This window comes from Mya arenaria, chromosome 13 (genome assembly GCF_026914265.1).
Source record: "Mya arenaria isolate MELC-2E11 chromosome 13, ASM2691426v1".
NCBI classification, from domain to species: domain Eukaryota; kingdom Metazoa; phylum Mollusca; class Bivalvia; order Myida; family Myidae; genus Mya; species Mya arenaria.
The window spans coordinates 11,333,878-11,351,336 of record NC_069134.1 but is presented as its reverse complement, the minus strand read 5'-3'; the positions used below and the strand labels follow the sequence as shown (position 1 = coordinate 11,351,336).

General features: G+C 36.0%; 2 protein-coding genes and 1 pseudogene across 2 annotated transcripts in view; 1 reads left to right on the top strand and 2 right to left on the bottom strand.

Annotated features, from left to right (window-relative positions):
- The window catches only part of LOC128213357 (uncharacterized), a 45,611-nt gene extending 40,328 nt beyond the window's left edge, over window positions 1-5,283 (bottom strand). Inside the window, exons 1-3 of the mRNA XM_052918973.1 lie at window positions 5,196-5,283; window positions 1,708-1,764; window positions 192-352 (exon numbers count right to left, since the gene is read on the bottom strand). Of these exons, the coding sequence (XP_052774933.1) occupies window positions 192-352; window positions 1,708-1,764; window positions 5,196-5,250 (273 nt within the window). The 5' untranslated portion in view covers window positions 5,251-5,283. The remainder of the gene's footprint in view (window positions 1-191; window positions 353-1,707; window positions 1,765-5,195) is intronic.
- Window positions 5,284-6,827: 1,544 nt separating this feature from the next.
- On the bottom strand, window positions 6,828-7,770 carry LOC128213886 (uncharacterized). The gene is made up of 2 exons (XM_052919967.1): window positions 7,524-7,770; window positions 6,828-7,420 (listed from the first exon to the last, which is right to left on the bottom strand). Exons 1-2 carry the CDS (start codon window positions 7,768-7,770, stop codon window positions 6,828-6,830), a joined length of 840 nt encoding a protein of 279 aa, XP_052775927.1.
- Window positions 7,771-8,700: 930 nt separating this feature from the next.
- Window positions 8,701-16,318, top strand: LOC128214472 (uncharacterized; annotated as a pseudogene).
- The last annotated feature ends 1,141 nt before the right edge of the window (window positions 16,319-17,459 follow it).

The window sequence follows — 17,459 nt, the reverse complement described above, 5'->3', positions numbered from 1 at the left end:
CAAAAGTCAATGTCATGGAAATCTGTGCTATTTTTTTTTAAATTGTCTGAATATATATATTTCAGACAATTTTAAAAAAATAGCCTACATTTCATTTTTAATTGACATGGCTTTCATTTTATTGAGGAAATAGGGTATCTAGTATCTATGTTTATCTATCTCAGTTTATCAGATGCTAAATAAAGTTTTACCTTAAGAATGAGTTCACATTTTGACTGAACTTCAATATCGACAATGGTTGTTAGTCCGATGGTATGGTGATCCGTGGAAACCCCAACAAGGGATGTGCGAGTTTCAGCCTCATATTTATACTGGTAGGTCTTTCCTGGTGTGTACTTGAACTTACTACTCCCTGCAATATTTTCATAAGAACTTAAACATTTTTTTATGACAATATATATAACAAGGAGCAATTTATTATACTCCCAGTTTATAACTTCATGTATAAACTGATCAGTTTGTTGTCAGCGAATAATAACAAACCCTTCCTACAGATACTTCTTATAAGAAGTATGTGTAGGAAGGGGTGGTTATTATTCGCTGACAACAAACTGATCAGCACAACTAAGTAGACTAGAATGTTTTATCATTTATCGCAAAGCAAAACTCTTTCAAAACGTTATATTGGGTTACAATGAATCCAAATTTAACACAACTGTATTTAAAAATGTATAACAGGCTAGGGACTAGGTCTACACTAGGATGAATTTTTCCCCACCCTGTGAAATCCTATTCAATGTTGTTTCTTTTAGCGTTCAAATGAAGCTACAAAATTGGAAAATTAATATTTTTCAATGAAAAAATGAGCAATACAGGTTGCACTACATTTCTTCCAGCGGGGGATTATCGACTTTTACCACGAAAATATTTCGTATGATTGGTACAGTAGTCCTTACACTCAGTGGATGTTACTGATTAGGTTTGGCACGTGAATTATTTCTAAAGCAGTTTGGGAAATAAGGGCGGTAACTCAAGCATTATATGTATGGACCAGACATCACTTATTTATTTTTTAAATACCTACACAGTTATCTCCCGTTACTCGAACTTTAGTTTAAACACACAGGAATTAATCACAATCAGAGTATTTCTTCACACGTTTAATTGCATATCTGCGTTACATATTATATTTGATAAAAACAAGATATTCGGGGTCAACGAGCTGATAGTTGTGTAAACAGGAGCGATACGGTACATGGCACGATCATTTAAGCCGAAGAACACACAAAACTAAATAGCAACAAATTGAAGGAATAGCGTTCAATAATTTATTTACTACTGTCACAGTGTGTGTCGGACCAACGATCCCGAACGATTCGCAGAAAATGTCCACTACTAGAGTAGACAGCGTACATGTACACATGTGTGATTCTACCAGTAAAAAAAAACACGGATCCGCCACTTTTTTGAAAGGAACTCGTTCACGATTTATAGGGTCGATACGAAATCTATTTTTAAATAGTTTATATGGAATGCGAATTATTCAACGTAGCAACGATAAAACCTTTTCAAAGGTTTAAATTAGCTCAATAATTTAATAATCATTGAACAATGATACAGAAGTTGCTCTATTTTGCCGATGATACAGAAGTTGCTCTATGTTGCCGAAATTGAAATTGAATAATTTTAAGTTTGGATTTACTTAATTCTGTTTAAATGAGTATCTGGCAGTTAACAACACATATTGAGTGTAAATTATTTACAAACCTGAGCATTCTGTGGAGCATGTTGATGGAGAACTGGCGGTCAGAGACCTCGTCGGGCCTGGAAATAAACAACAATATAAAGCCCGGGCTCAGACGTTTAACACTTTCATGTCACAGGGGACACGCACATTTGTAATGTGAATGTTTGTTTGTGTTTGTGATGTTGGACGTTTGTGTTGTTGGACGATGGCATTGGCCCAATAGTGCCACTCCCGTGGTTGTCACATGACCCCCCCCCCCCGCCAATGACCGCAGATGGGGTAACTGAATGAGATTCAAGGCCATTCATTTCCATGAGGATGCCTTTCGTAGTATTCCTGGTCAGGAATTACCACATGTATTAATTGTGCGACTATGAACTTTTTGTCCCAAAAAGAGGTTGGATTTGTCTATAAACCATTTATGACCCTTTTCTGCATAGTGGTTTTATATTTATCCTAAAATAAATTTAGTGTGGAAACTATTGTCACTCCCGCCATGCTGATAACGCAAATACCATATATGTGTTTTTAAATGTCAAATGTTCCTCAAACCACTGGCCTTCACAAATTGTTGGCAAAATGACACAAGTTTTGTTTATCATATGATGTCTGAATTCATCACTAGAACAACAACATAATAAACTATTTGTTATCACTCACGAAAAACATGATTGATAAAAAGCGGACACAGCAATCTAGCCCGGTGCTAGGGACTGTACAGTAACGAAAATTCTTCAGTATGAATAAGCCCAACTCTAATATACGCTTGTCATGATAAACTTGTCTTTGAATTTATGAGCATCCCGAGGCAATTAACCATGGTCATCATATATAAATTACCTAATTCTGGAACTGTTCATTTGTAACTAATGCGTTTCAACTGTGCAATAACGAACAAAGATACACTTGAAGATAAAGGCAGAATGCCATTTGAAGGGTTGCCAGGTTTTGTGCACATGACATGGGCATCCTGCTGGTTTCAGGGTCTGCTTGCGATTGTTATAAAACCTGCGGGCCGGGGAGTCAACTGAAGAGTCTTAGACTGGCAATACGTAGGAGTAACATGAGTCCAAATGTGAAGAAAATATTGATACGTCGTATGCCACGTTGCATAGTAACACGAATGATATGTAAGAAAGTGCGGTTCTCCGCCGAAGTTGGGAAATGAAGTAGATGTTAGTACAGAAGTCTTTTATGATAATTCGCTCAGAAGCACACCAGCATATGCAAAATGTGAAAATAACAGGCAATACCTTTATACTAAAATCCAAAAACACACACATGGATGGTAAATCATGATTGTTACCGAGAACATGTGTACATTTTTGTTTGATGTGTTCACAAATACGTGGGGCTGGCATCATATTCGAATGTATCTATCCATTTTTCCATAATGAAAATAAGTATTTTAGACGGACGTTTGATTCAATATTTTATTGCTTAGCACATGTTCGATTTCCACAATCTCTGCACTCGGATGTCCAGTCTAAGTGGCCGAGCTAGTTTCTGCAACAAGTGGTTTGATCATACTGATTCTAGGTGCCGATAACAGACCTGCCAGTCAGTAGGTCATTAACTGTAACGACCAATGTTAATGTTTACAACTTCTTTTCAAGGAAGTTCTCTAAGCGCTCCCCGCCATGCCTCAAACACATATCCGGAAACTAAATTATGTTCTTTTTGTTTTTCTAGAACCGAATATCAGATAGAAAACATGTCAATGCTTATATGTACAAAGGTAAGTAATCTCACTCATTTTCTCAGTAACTGCGCAGTTTCCAAGCAATCAGCTGAGTTCTGTCAAAGGCCAGGTCAGCACGTGGCGGTGTTTACAAACAACAGCTTATATTTTCTTTTTGTAAATAAAACTCATTGTCAATATGACAACATTCTCACCGAAATCCTGATTGCAGTTTGCAATGGTTGTACAATGAAAGCATGTAATAGACGTAACGTCAAATGGTCGAGTTGGAGGGCGTAACGCCACATTAATGACACCAACGGAAGTATTTCTTGTTTAGTGCACTCTTAATCATTGTGACTCGAATCTTGGAAACCATTTTAAATAGCATCTCTTTTTGGGTTTGCGCGTTCATAATTACGGAAAAGGAACGATATTTAAACCCGCAAGAGATATTATAATTGTTATAAACACATGAAACAAATTCATTCCTGTTTTAAATTTACAATGGAAAACTCATATACTTCCTTACTTTTTCTGTTTTATACGGTTTATTTATTATTATTATTATTTACAGTTATATTGAAGACATTATATTTTAAGCGTAAAACTGACTCTTTGGTGAAAGCATGCAACGTAGAATTTGAGACAATGTATAGTTTTTCTATCTAAAATGAATTATTATAATACATTTTGTGAACGTTTGACGTAGAAATACCAGAATTTGACGCAAGTGGACAATTTAAGACATTTTTTTTTTATTCTAAATTATCTCCTGTTCTGCAACTTTCTGCAAAAAAACAAATATTATAGTTACGTTTATAATACGCACTATCCGTTTGAGCCACAATATATCAAAGCCTTTAAGTTTCTGTTTCGACCTTGATGAAAATATGGCTAGCTACATAGACAATTTAAAGACAAACTGAATTATAAATAAAGAGCGACCCTTATGTGTTTCAAAATGCTATATATTTGTTCCATATATCTGTGAGCTAAACGATATTTTTTCAATGAAATAACTGATTTACAGCGTAAACTTGTGTCCGAAAGTCGAACAAAAAATCGCAATAAAATATGCTTCTATGGTTGGCCTTTTTTATACCCATTATAATCTTGGGCATATGCTCGTTCCTTAGATACATATTTCTATATGTTTTAACTGCTTGTGTATGATAGTTCGAGCCTTAATCGGTGCAGTTCCGATTTATTACGCTTCATCTTCAAAAATACTGACCGAAAGCGTTAATTAAATTGACGCACTGCTCAGTGAACGTTCATCTTAAATTGGTTAAAATACGCTTATCGAAAACACTTTGTGCTGATTGTAAGTATATAACATAAACCATTCGATATCAAGAACAACAGAAATGGCTAGAAAAAAAAATACATCAATCATGAGTAAGAACTCTCAGTGGCCTGACCTTTTGACGTTACGTCGCTAAATTTTAATAGAAAAGACAAACGTCTGCCTAAAAGGTTTCCAACTTATTCAAGATTATCCTATTTCTGCCATTGATCCCATCATAACAGGCACCCAAGCAAACAAAGTGTTTTGCAAGATTTCACCATAATTCTATGTTTCTAGAACAGGAATAATCAAGTTATCAGTTAATAAACATAATATTAAAGGGAAAACATATTCTTAAATCATCATTCGCATTTAATTAATACATATAAAGATCCCCCGTTCTAGTTACCGCAATTTGAGTTCTAATGTTAAATGTCTAATACTGATTTCAAGGACATTCAAATAGTGCCTTAATGAAGTTAATCAAAATTAATATGTAGTGCGCTTAAAATTTATTATCAAAACAGTGTGCTTACCCCCTTGCGAGCCAACCACCAGTGCAAATAAAATAGGTAAGCGATAATCCAACATATCACATGTGCGTCCGCCGAGGACTAGTGCAGTTTGAACGGCCGTGATCGCAATCTGGACTTATATATCAACGCGCTGTGCGGTCCAAAGTTCGCTCAGCATCATCTTACAGATCGTCCGTTATATATACATGAGGGCGATTATCTCTGTTCTGAGGGGGTTAGCGATGAACCACAATGAAAAGGTTTGGAGACCGCGTTGACATGGAAACCGGGTTTTAGAGGCCGAGTATAATACGTCATGTTAGGAAATGGGTCCCTGTCTGATATTAATACATGCAACAAAATAAAAGATAGACTAGCTACTCTAAATATTGCTATTTAGAGAAGTTTTGATATTTGATCAAGAAGAAAGATGAACGAGGACTGATCTTAGTATAAGAATTCCTATGTAAATACGCTTTACACCGTCAGTTCCATGTTCCGAAACTCATGGAAACAATCACACCACTTTGTTTCTTATTATTATTCTGAAAAGTGTAGAACGACGTCAGTTAAAATTGAAGCAGAAGAAATACCAATCTATATTATAGATAAACCATAAGTATTTAAGCAACCAACGTTTGTGGACATTTAAGTATGTCACAGTGAAGATTTAGATAACTTTATCAAACGTGTCTCTAAAAATCAGCTTATCACATTTCTAATGATTACAATAAAGAGCATCACCCCACCTTGTTAAATCACTGTTCATGCAGGTCAGTAAGTGTCCTTAAAGGTATACTATACAATTATTTAATAAAAAAATATTCAGGCAAGGCTAACGTTTTCAGTGAGTCAGCATTTCTTGGTCATTATTCGTAAGTCATGTATGCATATATATATACACAGTCATATATTTCCATTTACCGGAGTTGTGAGGAATCTATAAATTACGTCGGAAGGCAACATTTTGTATAAAATAATTACTTAAATCAAGATAACTGGCCTTTGGCAGAACTCAGCTGATTGCTTGGATTAGTTTCCTCAAACACTTCAACAAACCTGTTTCAAATATAATGTTTTGACAGTGCTCCGTCAGACGGCCGTATTGTGAAAAGGTTTTTCGAAGTGTTCGAAGAAACTAAACTTTCGATCAAACTCTGGTAAAAGACCGAATGCGGAGCTCCGTAAGAGGCGTAGACTGCGCTATGTTGCATCTAAAATGGTGAAGAAATAGTGAAGTTATCTTTGTTTTAAGTTTTTATTCGAAGCAAAATATTGCCTTAGAACGTAGCATTAATGACGCAATTCATCACGCGGTATACACACCTTGTGGATAAAGCGGCATCAAATTTGTAATCTCAATATTTCGTAGAGGTTAGGTTAATTATTATAGTTTCAGTAATACAATAAACGTGGATGGTGGCCGTAACAAAATAACCAGTCGTTCACAATTGTTGAAAAACAAACGAATTCAACAATTCAACATACTCTAGGTACATTCATATAATGTCAGAGATACACCTATGCTGCATACAGCATGCACAAGTTGAAATATCACATCTTAATAAATATACACTTGTAGAATAGTATCAATGTTATCAATGATCGTATTGATCAAAGTCAAAGAGTGAATAAACGTCATAATTCGGTTCATTACATGATCTCCTCCATAAGCTCATGCAGGATCTCCACCTCTTCCGGCGTCGGTTCATAGTGGTCGAGAGAACCGTCCTCTTTCACAATCACCCCGGGCATGTATTTGTTCATGGAATCTTTCACCAGACCCTTGACGTTTAAAAACTTGTCTGTGAACGCACGGACGCACGGACAACATATCAAGCAACAAGGACAGCCCGTCCCGAACGCAAAGACAAATGCAACCGGGTCTCGGATAAAGCATATGCCAAGAAATGCAAAACAAGCGACGCTCAATAAGGTCGTCCCTGCATATTTTGCAATGTCTCGATATTTCCAGTAACTTGCTTGTTTAAGCTCAGCGTCCGTAACTTCATCCCAGACGTCTGGCTCATCCTTGCCGCCGTTTGCTCCAGGAACCGTGCTTTTAGCCCCTGGTAAAGATTGTCTCCACTGTTCTCGTGCGGCACGTTTATTTCTACGATTCTCCCTGAATTTTGATTGTCTTGCTAGTCTATTCACAACTATATCTTCGTCGTTGATATAAGGCGGTTTTACTAGCTGAGACTCAACTTCCTTTAAAACATTCAGTAAATGCACATTTTTCATATCTGTCAGAGAAAGTTTCTTCAGTATCGTCAGAATCACCTTCGTTAAAATCATCTTCAGCGTAATTGTATTCCGGTTTAATATCGTTTAACTCATCACTTTTACCTCGTGTTATTCTGTAAGGCTCATACTCAAATGATTCGTGTTCGTATGTAGACGAGAATTTCCCAGGTTTCACTTGATCTAACTCGAGTAGTTTTTCATGAGCTGGGGATAATCGGACGTGCGTTCTTTCGGCATCCCTACCTACCCTGTAAACTTGTTGATGTCGGACGATCACATTGACGTGTCTTGGATTACTGTGACATCCTTGAATGAATAAAACGAACAATATAAGGCATTTCAGCAGCATTCCAGTTCATTTTTCCAAAATAATATTATATATCAATATTATGTTTTCAGCGGTAACATGGACGTGAACTCCATTTGCCGTGGCGGTCGGATATGACGTTCATTGAATAGCACGTGCTATTTAGCGCCTAAAGTTTAGTTTTTCCTTATCCGCAGCCGCTCTGATCAAAGTCAATGACGTCATTACTGAAGGTCGAGATGATCGAGACTGACAACCTTCCCGCTCTCACATAGTATTCATTAAAAATGTTTACAAGATACGTATATAAGTGAAGGACTGAATGACTGAGGAGCCTCAGTGGGGTCAGTTTCAAAAAGATTCGAGTTAGTCAATTGTAGTCGAACTTGAACTTGAATATCTAAGCGTGTCATATATTCGTTATCATTTCCTGCACCCTTGTGCACAACAGTAGCCAGTATTAAAAATGCACAAAGTTAAGGCTGAAATAAAAACAATCAACGTTTTGTCGTTTGTGACGAATTAGGTTTTTAAAAAGGAGATCATTTAGCTTAAATCCTGTATTGAAACAGGCCCCTGAACTACTGCCAATGCATGGCATGTATGGCATATATTCTTATAGTATATCTTAAATATTAGCGCTTCGAATGTTTGTAAAATACTCGCACTTTTTTAATGCAAAATAGTGCAAAATTAGTTGATAAACATTAATGCAATTCGATATCATAACATGCTATTTCCGGGGACGGTCCAGTATTGGATGATTCCTGGAAAAAATATTGGCTTTACATGTTTATTTAACATCCTCTATATTATAGTTAAAAATGTTACATTCTGGTATGTCGTGCGCATATGTCCCCCCCCCCCCCTACACACACCTCAGGCATCCGCTGGTGGCGTTTGTTTTTTAAATGTTGATATTAAGTTGAATGTAACCTGTTTCACAACGGCAGTGCCTTTTTAGTGTACTGTAACCTTATAGGGAGCGTGTGCAGTGCAGTTGTTGTCGACTGATAGTTTTAAACACATCGTGTGCTAACTCAAAAGTGTACTGTAGGCCTAATATGTATTGAAGTGCAAAACCTTATCTGTATGTATGTTAGAGGAATATTCACGTTAAGTTTTGCCCGCACATCCTTTAAACAAAACGTGCTCAACGATAGTTCTACTTTCGGTTTCACTTCCGTAAGTTTTGTACGGTCAGATTAAACAATGAACGAGTTTTCCGGAAATGCTGTATATTCAACTCAGTTACTGTATAAACATTTAACACAAATTCAATTGTTAATCAGGTATAATGTTCTAAAACCTTTGCTTAGCCACATAGTCCACTTGGTCAATCCCTAGTCCAAATAATTGTTGTTGACGGATTTTTTTAGATTTTTGATATGGCAAATCCTTCATGTACAAATTGTTTAGTATCAAAAGTGGGTAGTTGTTCCGATCAGGATTCTGGGTTAAATCATATAGCGTCTATGAAATATCATAAAAACAAGAAATATTACCAGATAATGTTATTTCATATTAGTTCTGTACACAAAAAATAAATATCCAACTTATAATTATGAGTTTGACGGCTTTTCTTCATTTGATTCTGTCAAAACATAACGATATATACATGAAGGGCACCTGCAAGGCTTCAATGCACAGTTTTAAATAGCTCTGAACATTTCGGCCATGGCCGAGTTGTTATGATTGTATGACGAGGTCTATCTCGAAGCTTTGTCGGTGGAGGCCGAGTTATTACGATTGTATCGAGTTGTTCCCCTTCCCATAATTGTTGTCTGTGTCAGTCAACTTTCCTTTTATTGGAAAGGTAAACAACTTGTTTTAATGCATTAAATGCTTATTAAGTGCAAAATAACATTTCACTAACATGGTAAAATATGAATATAACTCTTTATGATCAATTTCAACCATAAAATACTTCACTTTAAACAATTTCAATATTTTTAAAACACCCCCGTTTTTTGCACATTCCCGTTTAGACGTTAGGGATTGGAAGAATCCCGTATAACACGTCTATTATTTCAGACTAGGTCAATCCCTAACTACATGAAGGATTTGCCATAATAGTCCACTTGGTCAATCCCTAACTACATGAAGGATTTGCCATATCTAAAATTGTAAAAAAACATCCATCAACATACAATTATTTGGACTTATAGTCCACCTAAATGTCCATCAGCGAGTCTTTTCACGATTTTTTTTACTATGGCAGACTCGAGCCAGCGATACATAAGAAATGTCAAAATAATAAAAAAAGTATCCCTGGTCGCTCATTATTGTAGATACTTAGCCATAGTAGTGCATGATTACAATTTTAATATTTGAACATTCATATGTTCCTGGCTAACCTTTTCTTAGAGTTTAACAAAGCAAAACAAGTCTTTAGATTTTCTACTTGTTCAGTGAGGCATGCATTCTCAGCCGCTTTTGTAAATAATTCAGCAATGGTTGACTCTTTCCAATTGTTCTATAGTCAGCTTAAGAGCAATTGTGATTTTTTTGTATATTCACTTGTATCAGTGATCAAAATGATTTCAAGCAGTATTTAGCTTAATGTATATGTTTTTCCAATTTTATTGTCATTTTTCTCACAACAGTGAAAACTTGAAAAAAAATAATCCTGGAATCCATGTTCTGCTGTGTATGTTTCTGATTGTAAAACAACCTTTGTTCATTTGAATACATAAGCTTCAAGTGGTTAAATTTTAAAAATTTGATGCATTTACACAATTAAATTTCCGAAAATGCAAAGGCCAGGCTTTCTCCAAATATTTCGTTGAAAAAGCACTGTTAATCCCGCAAGCCCTGTATTAGTAATATGCTCTTGGAGCATGCTCAAATTCCTGATTTTGTACCGGTATTGAAGGTTTTGTTAAAAAGCCCTTGATGCCAAGTAGTGCTTTATTGTAATAATTTGACTTTGTTCATTTATAATTCAGTATTTAAGAAAAGTTCATAATTATATAATCCAATGAATTACTTTGAGCATCTGTAACAAACGGACAAAGTGACCAAATTGAGAGAGGCTCCCATATGTGTCATGTTAATTATCAACAAGAATTATCAACAATCTTCATATTGCAACAGTCATGTGAGCATTTATAATTTGGATGATGTTCTGAACCGCAATTGTAGTTAACAGCCATAAGGTATTTTTAATATGTACCATATAAATTTTTTTTATGTCCTGTTAAAAGCACATGCCCTTAAAGATGCATCGGGGGTCTTTTCGTGGATCTATTTTCTGATTCTGCTTACCTTAACTCTTACCTAATTATACAATTTTTTCCAATGAAAAGTATTCTATTGGCCCCAGTATGGAGCACCTGCTAAGAGAGCTGATGGCAGACATACACAGGTGCAGATGATAAAAGTCATGTGGTAATGTTTTAGTTTCATGTGCAAATGTGCATGTGATCAAAGTAGGTTTGGAATAAATTCAAGTCAGTTTATATTGAAAAGGTATGCTTGACAATTTTCTCCAAATTTTGTACTCAAAAGCTTTGCCTACATGTAGCATCAAAACTGGCTTAACTCAACATGTACACACCTGGTAACATTAGCTATAAATAGCTTTTGACCGCCTCGTTTATTACATTGAATATATGATAAGGTCAAAGCAATTTCACAGGTTTTATGTTCTTTATGATATTCACTTCCTTCCATAGATAATATTCAATTTATTCATGTATATTGAAGATTTGATTTGTATATTTTTCATTATTTAAAATGAGGTGAATACGAAATGTACACATCACTTCAGATTTCCCTGAAAAGATTCTTGAGAAACCTCTGCAGCATGCCTCCCAGGAAGAGGAAAGCAGTTTCTGGGGCCGGGGCAAGCCCAGCCAAGAAAGCAAAAGCAGCGTCTGCTGGTAAGTATGGTATTACCATTAATGACACATTCTGAAGTATTGGCATTTGACATATATATCCATTTCGTTGCTACAGTAATTTGAGAAAAGCCAAAACATAGTTGCAAATACTGTGAAACCAAGTTGTTGATACTCATGAATATATATTAATATTAATAATAATATATATAAAGATTGTTTTTATAGCGACTCAGTAGTGTCAACCTGCAGAGCAAATGGTTGTGGGTTCATTTCCCACTATATGCACATTGCAATTTGTGCAGTCTGTAAATTGGCACCGGACATAAATGACTCAGAAATGTACTGGCGTATGATCATGCTGAAGACTATTGAAAATTGATCTTAGTCTCCATAATTCGAGAATATATTCAAAATGGAGGCAGAACGCATAATCGGTTACATTATATAGTGCCATTCATAGTGTCTTCTTATGGAGCTAGTTTTTATAGTGATGCGTTAGCAGCTCCTTCTGCAGAACTAGAGGCCACGTTTCTTTTTCCACATAGCATTTTTGCAGTTTCTTACATCTATTATACCTGCTTTTGAGGTAGTGATAATAATCATATTTTGGGTTCTGTTCATAATCTAATTGAACTATCAAATGGGCCTGCAGTTTATTTCACTGGAAGTAAAAAACTTGTTTCTATGACTAATATCTCCTGTGTATTTTTCACATTAAGGTCAGACAGAGGATCATTACAGTGAGGACAAGAATTATGTGTTTTTCTATGGTAACAAGTGTGTGTTCAGTCAGTTTCATCCGGCAAAGTTCCGTGATTCTGAGGGACGACAGTATAACTGTATGGAGCAATACATGCACTTTCACAAAGCAGGTATGGAATGTTACTTGGTCATGCTGTGACTAACCACATAATCATGAAGTTTCAGCTTAGCTGTTCGCCTTTTACTGTTAACACTACAACATGGCCACAAAATGCCAGCTCCACCCTTAACGATGGTGCTAATAAAATGAGCTGTTGACACGTCTAAAGATACTAAACTACATGTATATCACACTGCAATACAGTGCATTGAAGAAATCCTGACATGACTTCAAAGACGAATGTACGCATTTTAGAATAGGATAGGTAGCCATATAAGGAAAATAAAATATTTTGATGAATTTGGAGGCATGCCAGAAATGCTATGGACATAAATCAGTGCATGACTTTCACTTAGAGATACAGGTTCAAAAAACAGGATTCTTGCAAATAAACATATAAGTTACAAGTCAAAACCTTTATGTTACTTTGGCCACAAATTCTCAACACTGCCATCACTAGGGCAACAGCGCCAAGTACAAAACATAATAGTTACATTTGTATGCACCAGAATGTTTTTACAGTGTGTGAAAGCAATGAATTATACTTCTAGCTTCTAGCTGATCTCAAAATAGGCACAGGTCTGACTTGGGAGAAAAAGCTACTGGCTCCACAATTCGAACAATATTGAAACAAAATGGTAGCCAGCCTGCAGTAAAAGTGTTCTTACAAGGTACCACATTCTCTGATTTCAAATATGTCCATTAAAAAATAAATCAAATGAAATATAAATCATGTTCACATGTGTTGAAGTAAAAACAGGGCACAGCTGCAACATGGAAGTGTCGCTAGCTCATTTTCTTTGCACCACCGTAAAATGGTGGAGCTGGTGTTTAGTGGCTGTGTGCAATGAAAAGTACAATGCAGTTCGAAGCATGTTGTTTGACATTGAGATGAATAAATTTTTAAAGCCACATAGGGTACTTGGGGAACTTTGTGCCACATCTTAAGGTCACTAGGAAATTGTTTGACCATACAGTAGCAATCTCTCACTATTGTTTCAAACATGTTTAAAATGGGTTTTTTTGATGAACATCCTGATTTTTATTTGCTTGCTAATAGAACTGTCAAACCTCAAATGGTAGTATTATATTGCACTAAATTCCCTCTCAGTGACCTTCAAAGATGGAAAGATGAAGAAAGCAATTATGGAAACTAGTGACCCCAAAACCCAGAAGAAGTATGGACGTCAGGTGACAAACTTTGACCCAAAAGTCTGGGGCAGGGAGTCCATGAGAATTGTAAAGGAGGGAAGCAAGTTGAAGGTATTTTATGTATAGATCATGTACATTTTGTATTGTAATAGTTTGACATAAAGAAAATCAACTTAAAACAGAATTTTTTTTGAAATTCAAGTGCAATTAACGATGGAGCTGTGTGCTTAGATAATGTTTACATTTTTTTCAAAACAATATCAGTTAATTTCATGCATACTACTAAATAAAATATCCTTAATTGTTTTTAGTTGTATTCTTGAACTATTGATTATTTCAGTTTTTCTCTTTTTATCTGTGCAGTATAACCAGAATCCAGCAATGAAGATGATCCTTTACAAGACTCACCCTAAACAGCTAGTGGAGGCAAGCCCCAGGGACAGACTTTGGGGGGTAGGGATGGGACAGAATAACCCGACATACATGACCCCAAACGTTGGCGGGGAAAGAACCTGCTGGGTATTGTGTTGACAGAAACCCGGGATGAGCTAATGAAAGCAGACGGCATGTTTGAGACAGGGGAGACAACTGGGGAGAAAAGTGAAGTCAAAAGCAATGAAGGGGAGGTTAAAATTGAGGTGAAGAAAGATAAAGGGGAGGTAAAATGTGAGAAGAATGATAAAATGGAGGTAAAAAGTGAGGTGAAAAGAGATAAAGGGGATTTAAAAAGTGAAATGAGGGATGAAAGGGAGGTTAAGCATGAGGGAAAGAGAGAAAAAGCTGTTGTTAAAAGGGAGGTTAAAATTGAGGTACAGAGTGATAAAAGGTTAGAAAGTGGGGCAAAGAAAGATAACAGGGAGGCAAAAAGTGAGGTTAAACAGGTTGGAGGAAGTGAGTTGAAGAGAGATAAAGCAGAGGTTAAAAGTGGGCCAAAGAGTGATAAAAGGGAGGTAAAAAGTGAGGAGAATAGTGGTAAGGGAGAGGTAAAAACTGGGATGAAGAGTGATGGAGAGGAAAAAAAGGAGGTGAAAAGTGATAAAGGGGAGGTAAAAAGTGAGATGAAGAGTGATGAAAAGGAGGTAAAAAATTAAGTGAAGAGTGACAATTGGGACGTAAAAAGTGAGATGAAGAGTAATGGAGGGGAGGCAAAAAATGTAATGAAGAGTGACAATGGGGAGGCAAAATGAGGTGAAGAGTGAAATATAGAAGATAATTATGATAGGACACTTTTTTGATGTCCTGTATCACGTTTAGCTCATTGTGTAAATATGTGCATGTTTATACTGATACAGGTGGTAAGAAAATAGTTCTTTTTTTGTAATTTTCCTTTCATAATATGCCTCCTTCCAATAATTCTGTATTTTAATGCTGTTTGTAGTTCTTACAGAAAAAACTGCACTCTTATAACTCTGACTGTAAAATTCCTCTTAGAAGAAGTGATGTATTTCTTTGTAGCTTACTGTATATAGCCTTTTATAGGATTTCTGATTCCATACAAAATGTACATTGCTGACATCATATATCAACACTTATAGGAAATGAAACTTGAACATTAACCTCTCATTAGATTGGAGATTAGTAAGTGCAAGGGTATATGAGCCACATGGCTCATTAATAGTTAATGGGGAGGTAAAAGGTGATAAAGGGGATGTAGAAACTGAGGTTAAGATAAAATTGGAAAATGATTTTTCCAGTGATTTAGAAAATCTTTTAAACTTCTATTCATAAAATAATTGTCATTGGCACATCATATTCTTGGCAATGTTTCCGTAGCAACCACTGCTCTCGTTATGACTTAATAAAAATAGAAAACCGATACCTTATCCACTCACCCACAGGAACCTTTTGGTGGTGTTAGTAGTTTATATTTTTAGAACATTGAAGGGTCAGTTCAACCACCGCACACCTATCCTGGGCAGAACCAGTACTAGGTGCCTTCACCTCTGCAAGAAACTGACAACTTCTGTACATGCCAGGGGCAGTGGTACAGTGCAAATGGTCGTAGAAAGGATTTCATAACCAATCACAACAGATGTGACCTTGTCCGCCCGGGAATCGAACCCCGGGTTATCCGATTCAGAGTCCAACGCTCTACTGATTGAGCTAACCGGGTAGACCTTTTCACGGGAACCTTAAATAAGCTGATGGATATTTATACCTTTTTTGAAAACATTGGTAGCATCATGTGATAATGTAATTCAACCAATTGCAATTGTTTGGTTATAAATTATGCAATTGTGGACTTAAAAGACAATATTTTAGCATATATCAACATTTGTTGGGTTCCTGACAGCAGTATCTTAGTTTTAACACTCCTAATGATTTGCCACACTTTATTTCGTAATAGAAAAAAAGCTACGTAAAAAGTGGATTTTACATACTATGAACGAGTCCCTTAAGGCAACTGTAGTAATATCAATATAAACTTTTCAGGATTACTTACCGAAATGTCATTTGATTGAAACAAACACAATAAAACATTGAAAGCAAATGTATGTCCGATGGCCCGAAATTGCGCGATGCAGCTCATAAGCTAATAGGTACGTTATTTTATGAAAAAAATGTTGATGTTATGTCCATTCATCTGCTCTTCTGTGTGCACGCTTGTTAACATTTATTGCCCTTGAATACTGACACTTGTTGTTTAATCCATTCATATCTAACATATTTTTAAAAAAAAATCTGTGAAAAAGATGATTAATGAATAATAATTATTAAATCATAGAAATGATTGTGTTAAGTCTACAAATATTAACAGATCTTTGTGAAACTTCTGGATCCCCCATGCCAGGTGGGCAGCATACACATAGTTGTCCAGTTAATGCAGTGGTTACCGCACTCACTTTAAACATAGGCAACCTGGGTTCGTTTCCAAGCCTTGGCGCATGTGAGTTTGGTTTGTGGTAACCAAGCTGGAGAAGTGGGTTTCCTCCAGTTTCCTCCACAACACAAGACCACACTCGTGTAAAATCGTGCCAACGAGAGTGATTAATATAATGTTGTAATATCTTTTTTCATAATAAAGTAAATATGTTTAAATTAAGTTGTCAACTATGAAACAGTTCAGATCCAGTCTTATCCAATATGAGTTACAATGTTTCTTGAGGTATAAGAAATCATGAGCATGATGAAAATTTGTAAGACTGCTTGAAATGTTGAAATCGGACCAAAAATCATGTGCTTTTCTCTCTTGCTTTGGAGTTTTTCATCCATGAGTGCCATTCAAATAGCTTCAGACACTGTAGAAGTAATTCTTTTGAAAGGCATAATTAGAATGCTATTGCTCTTGTTACGTTTTTTATTGGGATGTTTGATTTTTTCAAAAAGAGTACTTAATAACATTCATCCATAAAATATCAAACATTAATTTAATTGAATTAGTTAAAAAATTGTCTATTTAACAAGGGCCTTACAGTTTTTGTCAAGCCTGCTTGTAGTGGGCTGTATCATTAAGAGTTTTCAAAAAACTTGCCATGAAGGTTCACAATGATCAGGTGGCATGTAACACACAATACCCAGGCTTGTTCTTCAAAGGTCAAGGTCACACTCAAGTTGAAATAAGTACTGTTGGTACATTAATAAATTGAGAACAAGATAATATTGGAGCTGCACCTCTATTTTATATGCAACATAACAAAATGTTATGTCATAGTAAACATAATTATCTGCTTATTGTTCAACTTGTTATTCTGTGTTGCGATTGCATGAAAGAGCATTATGTCTGTGTCAAAGGCTCTTTCAACGGGCTCGATGTCGCCATTTGCTGTGTAGAGACTCTCGACTACCGACAAAAGTGCAGCTTGTTCAACGTCAAAGGAATCTACATGGGGGCTGATATACAAAAACATAAATCTATTCATTGTAGAACATTT

Bases quoted from the DNA above. Each gene is read 5' to 3' on its own strand.
- LOC128213886 (XM_052919967.1), bottom strand. From the start codon at position 7,770: ATGCTGCTGAAATGCCTTATATTGTTCGTTTTATTCATTCAAGGATGT. The intron at 7,421-7,523 runs GTAAAAGTGATG...TTTCTCTGACAG, and splicing joins GCCTTACAGAATAACACGAG to ATATGAAAAATGTGCATTTA.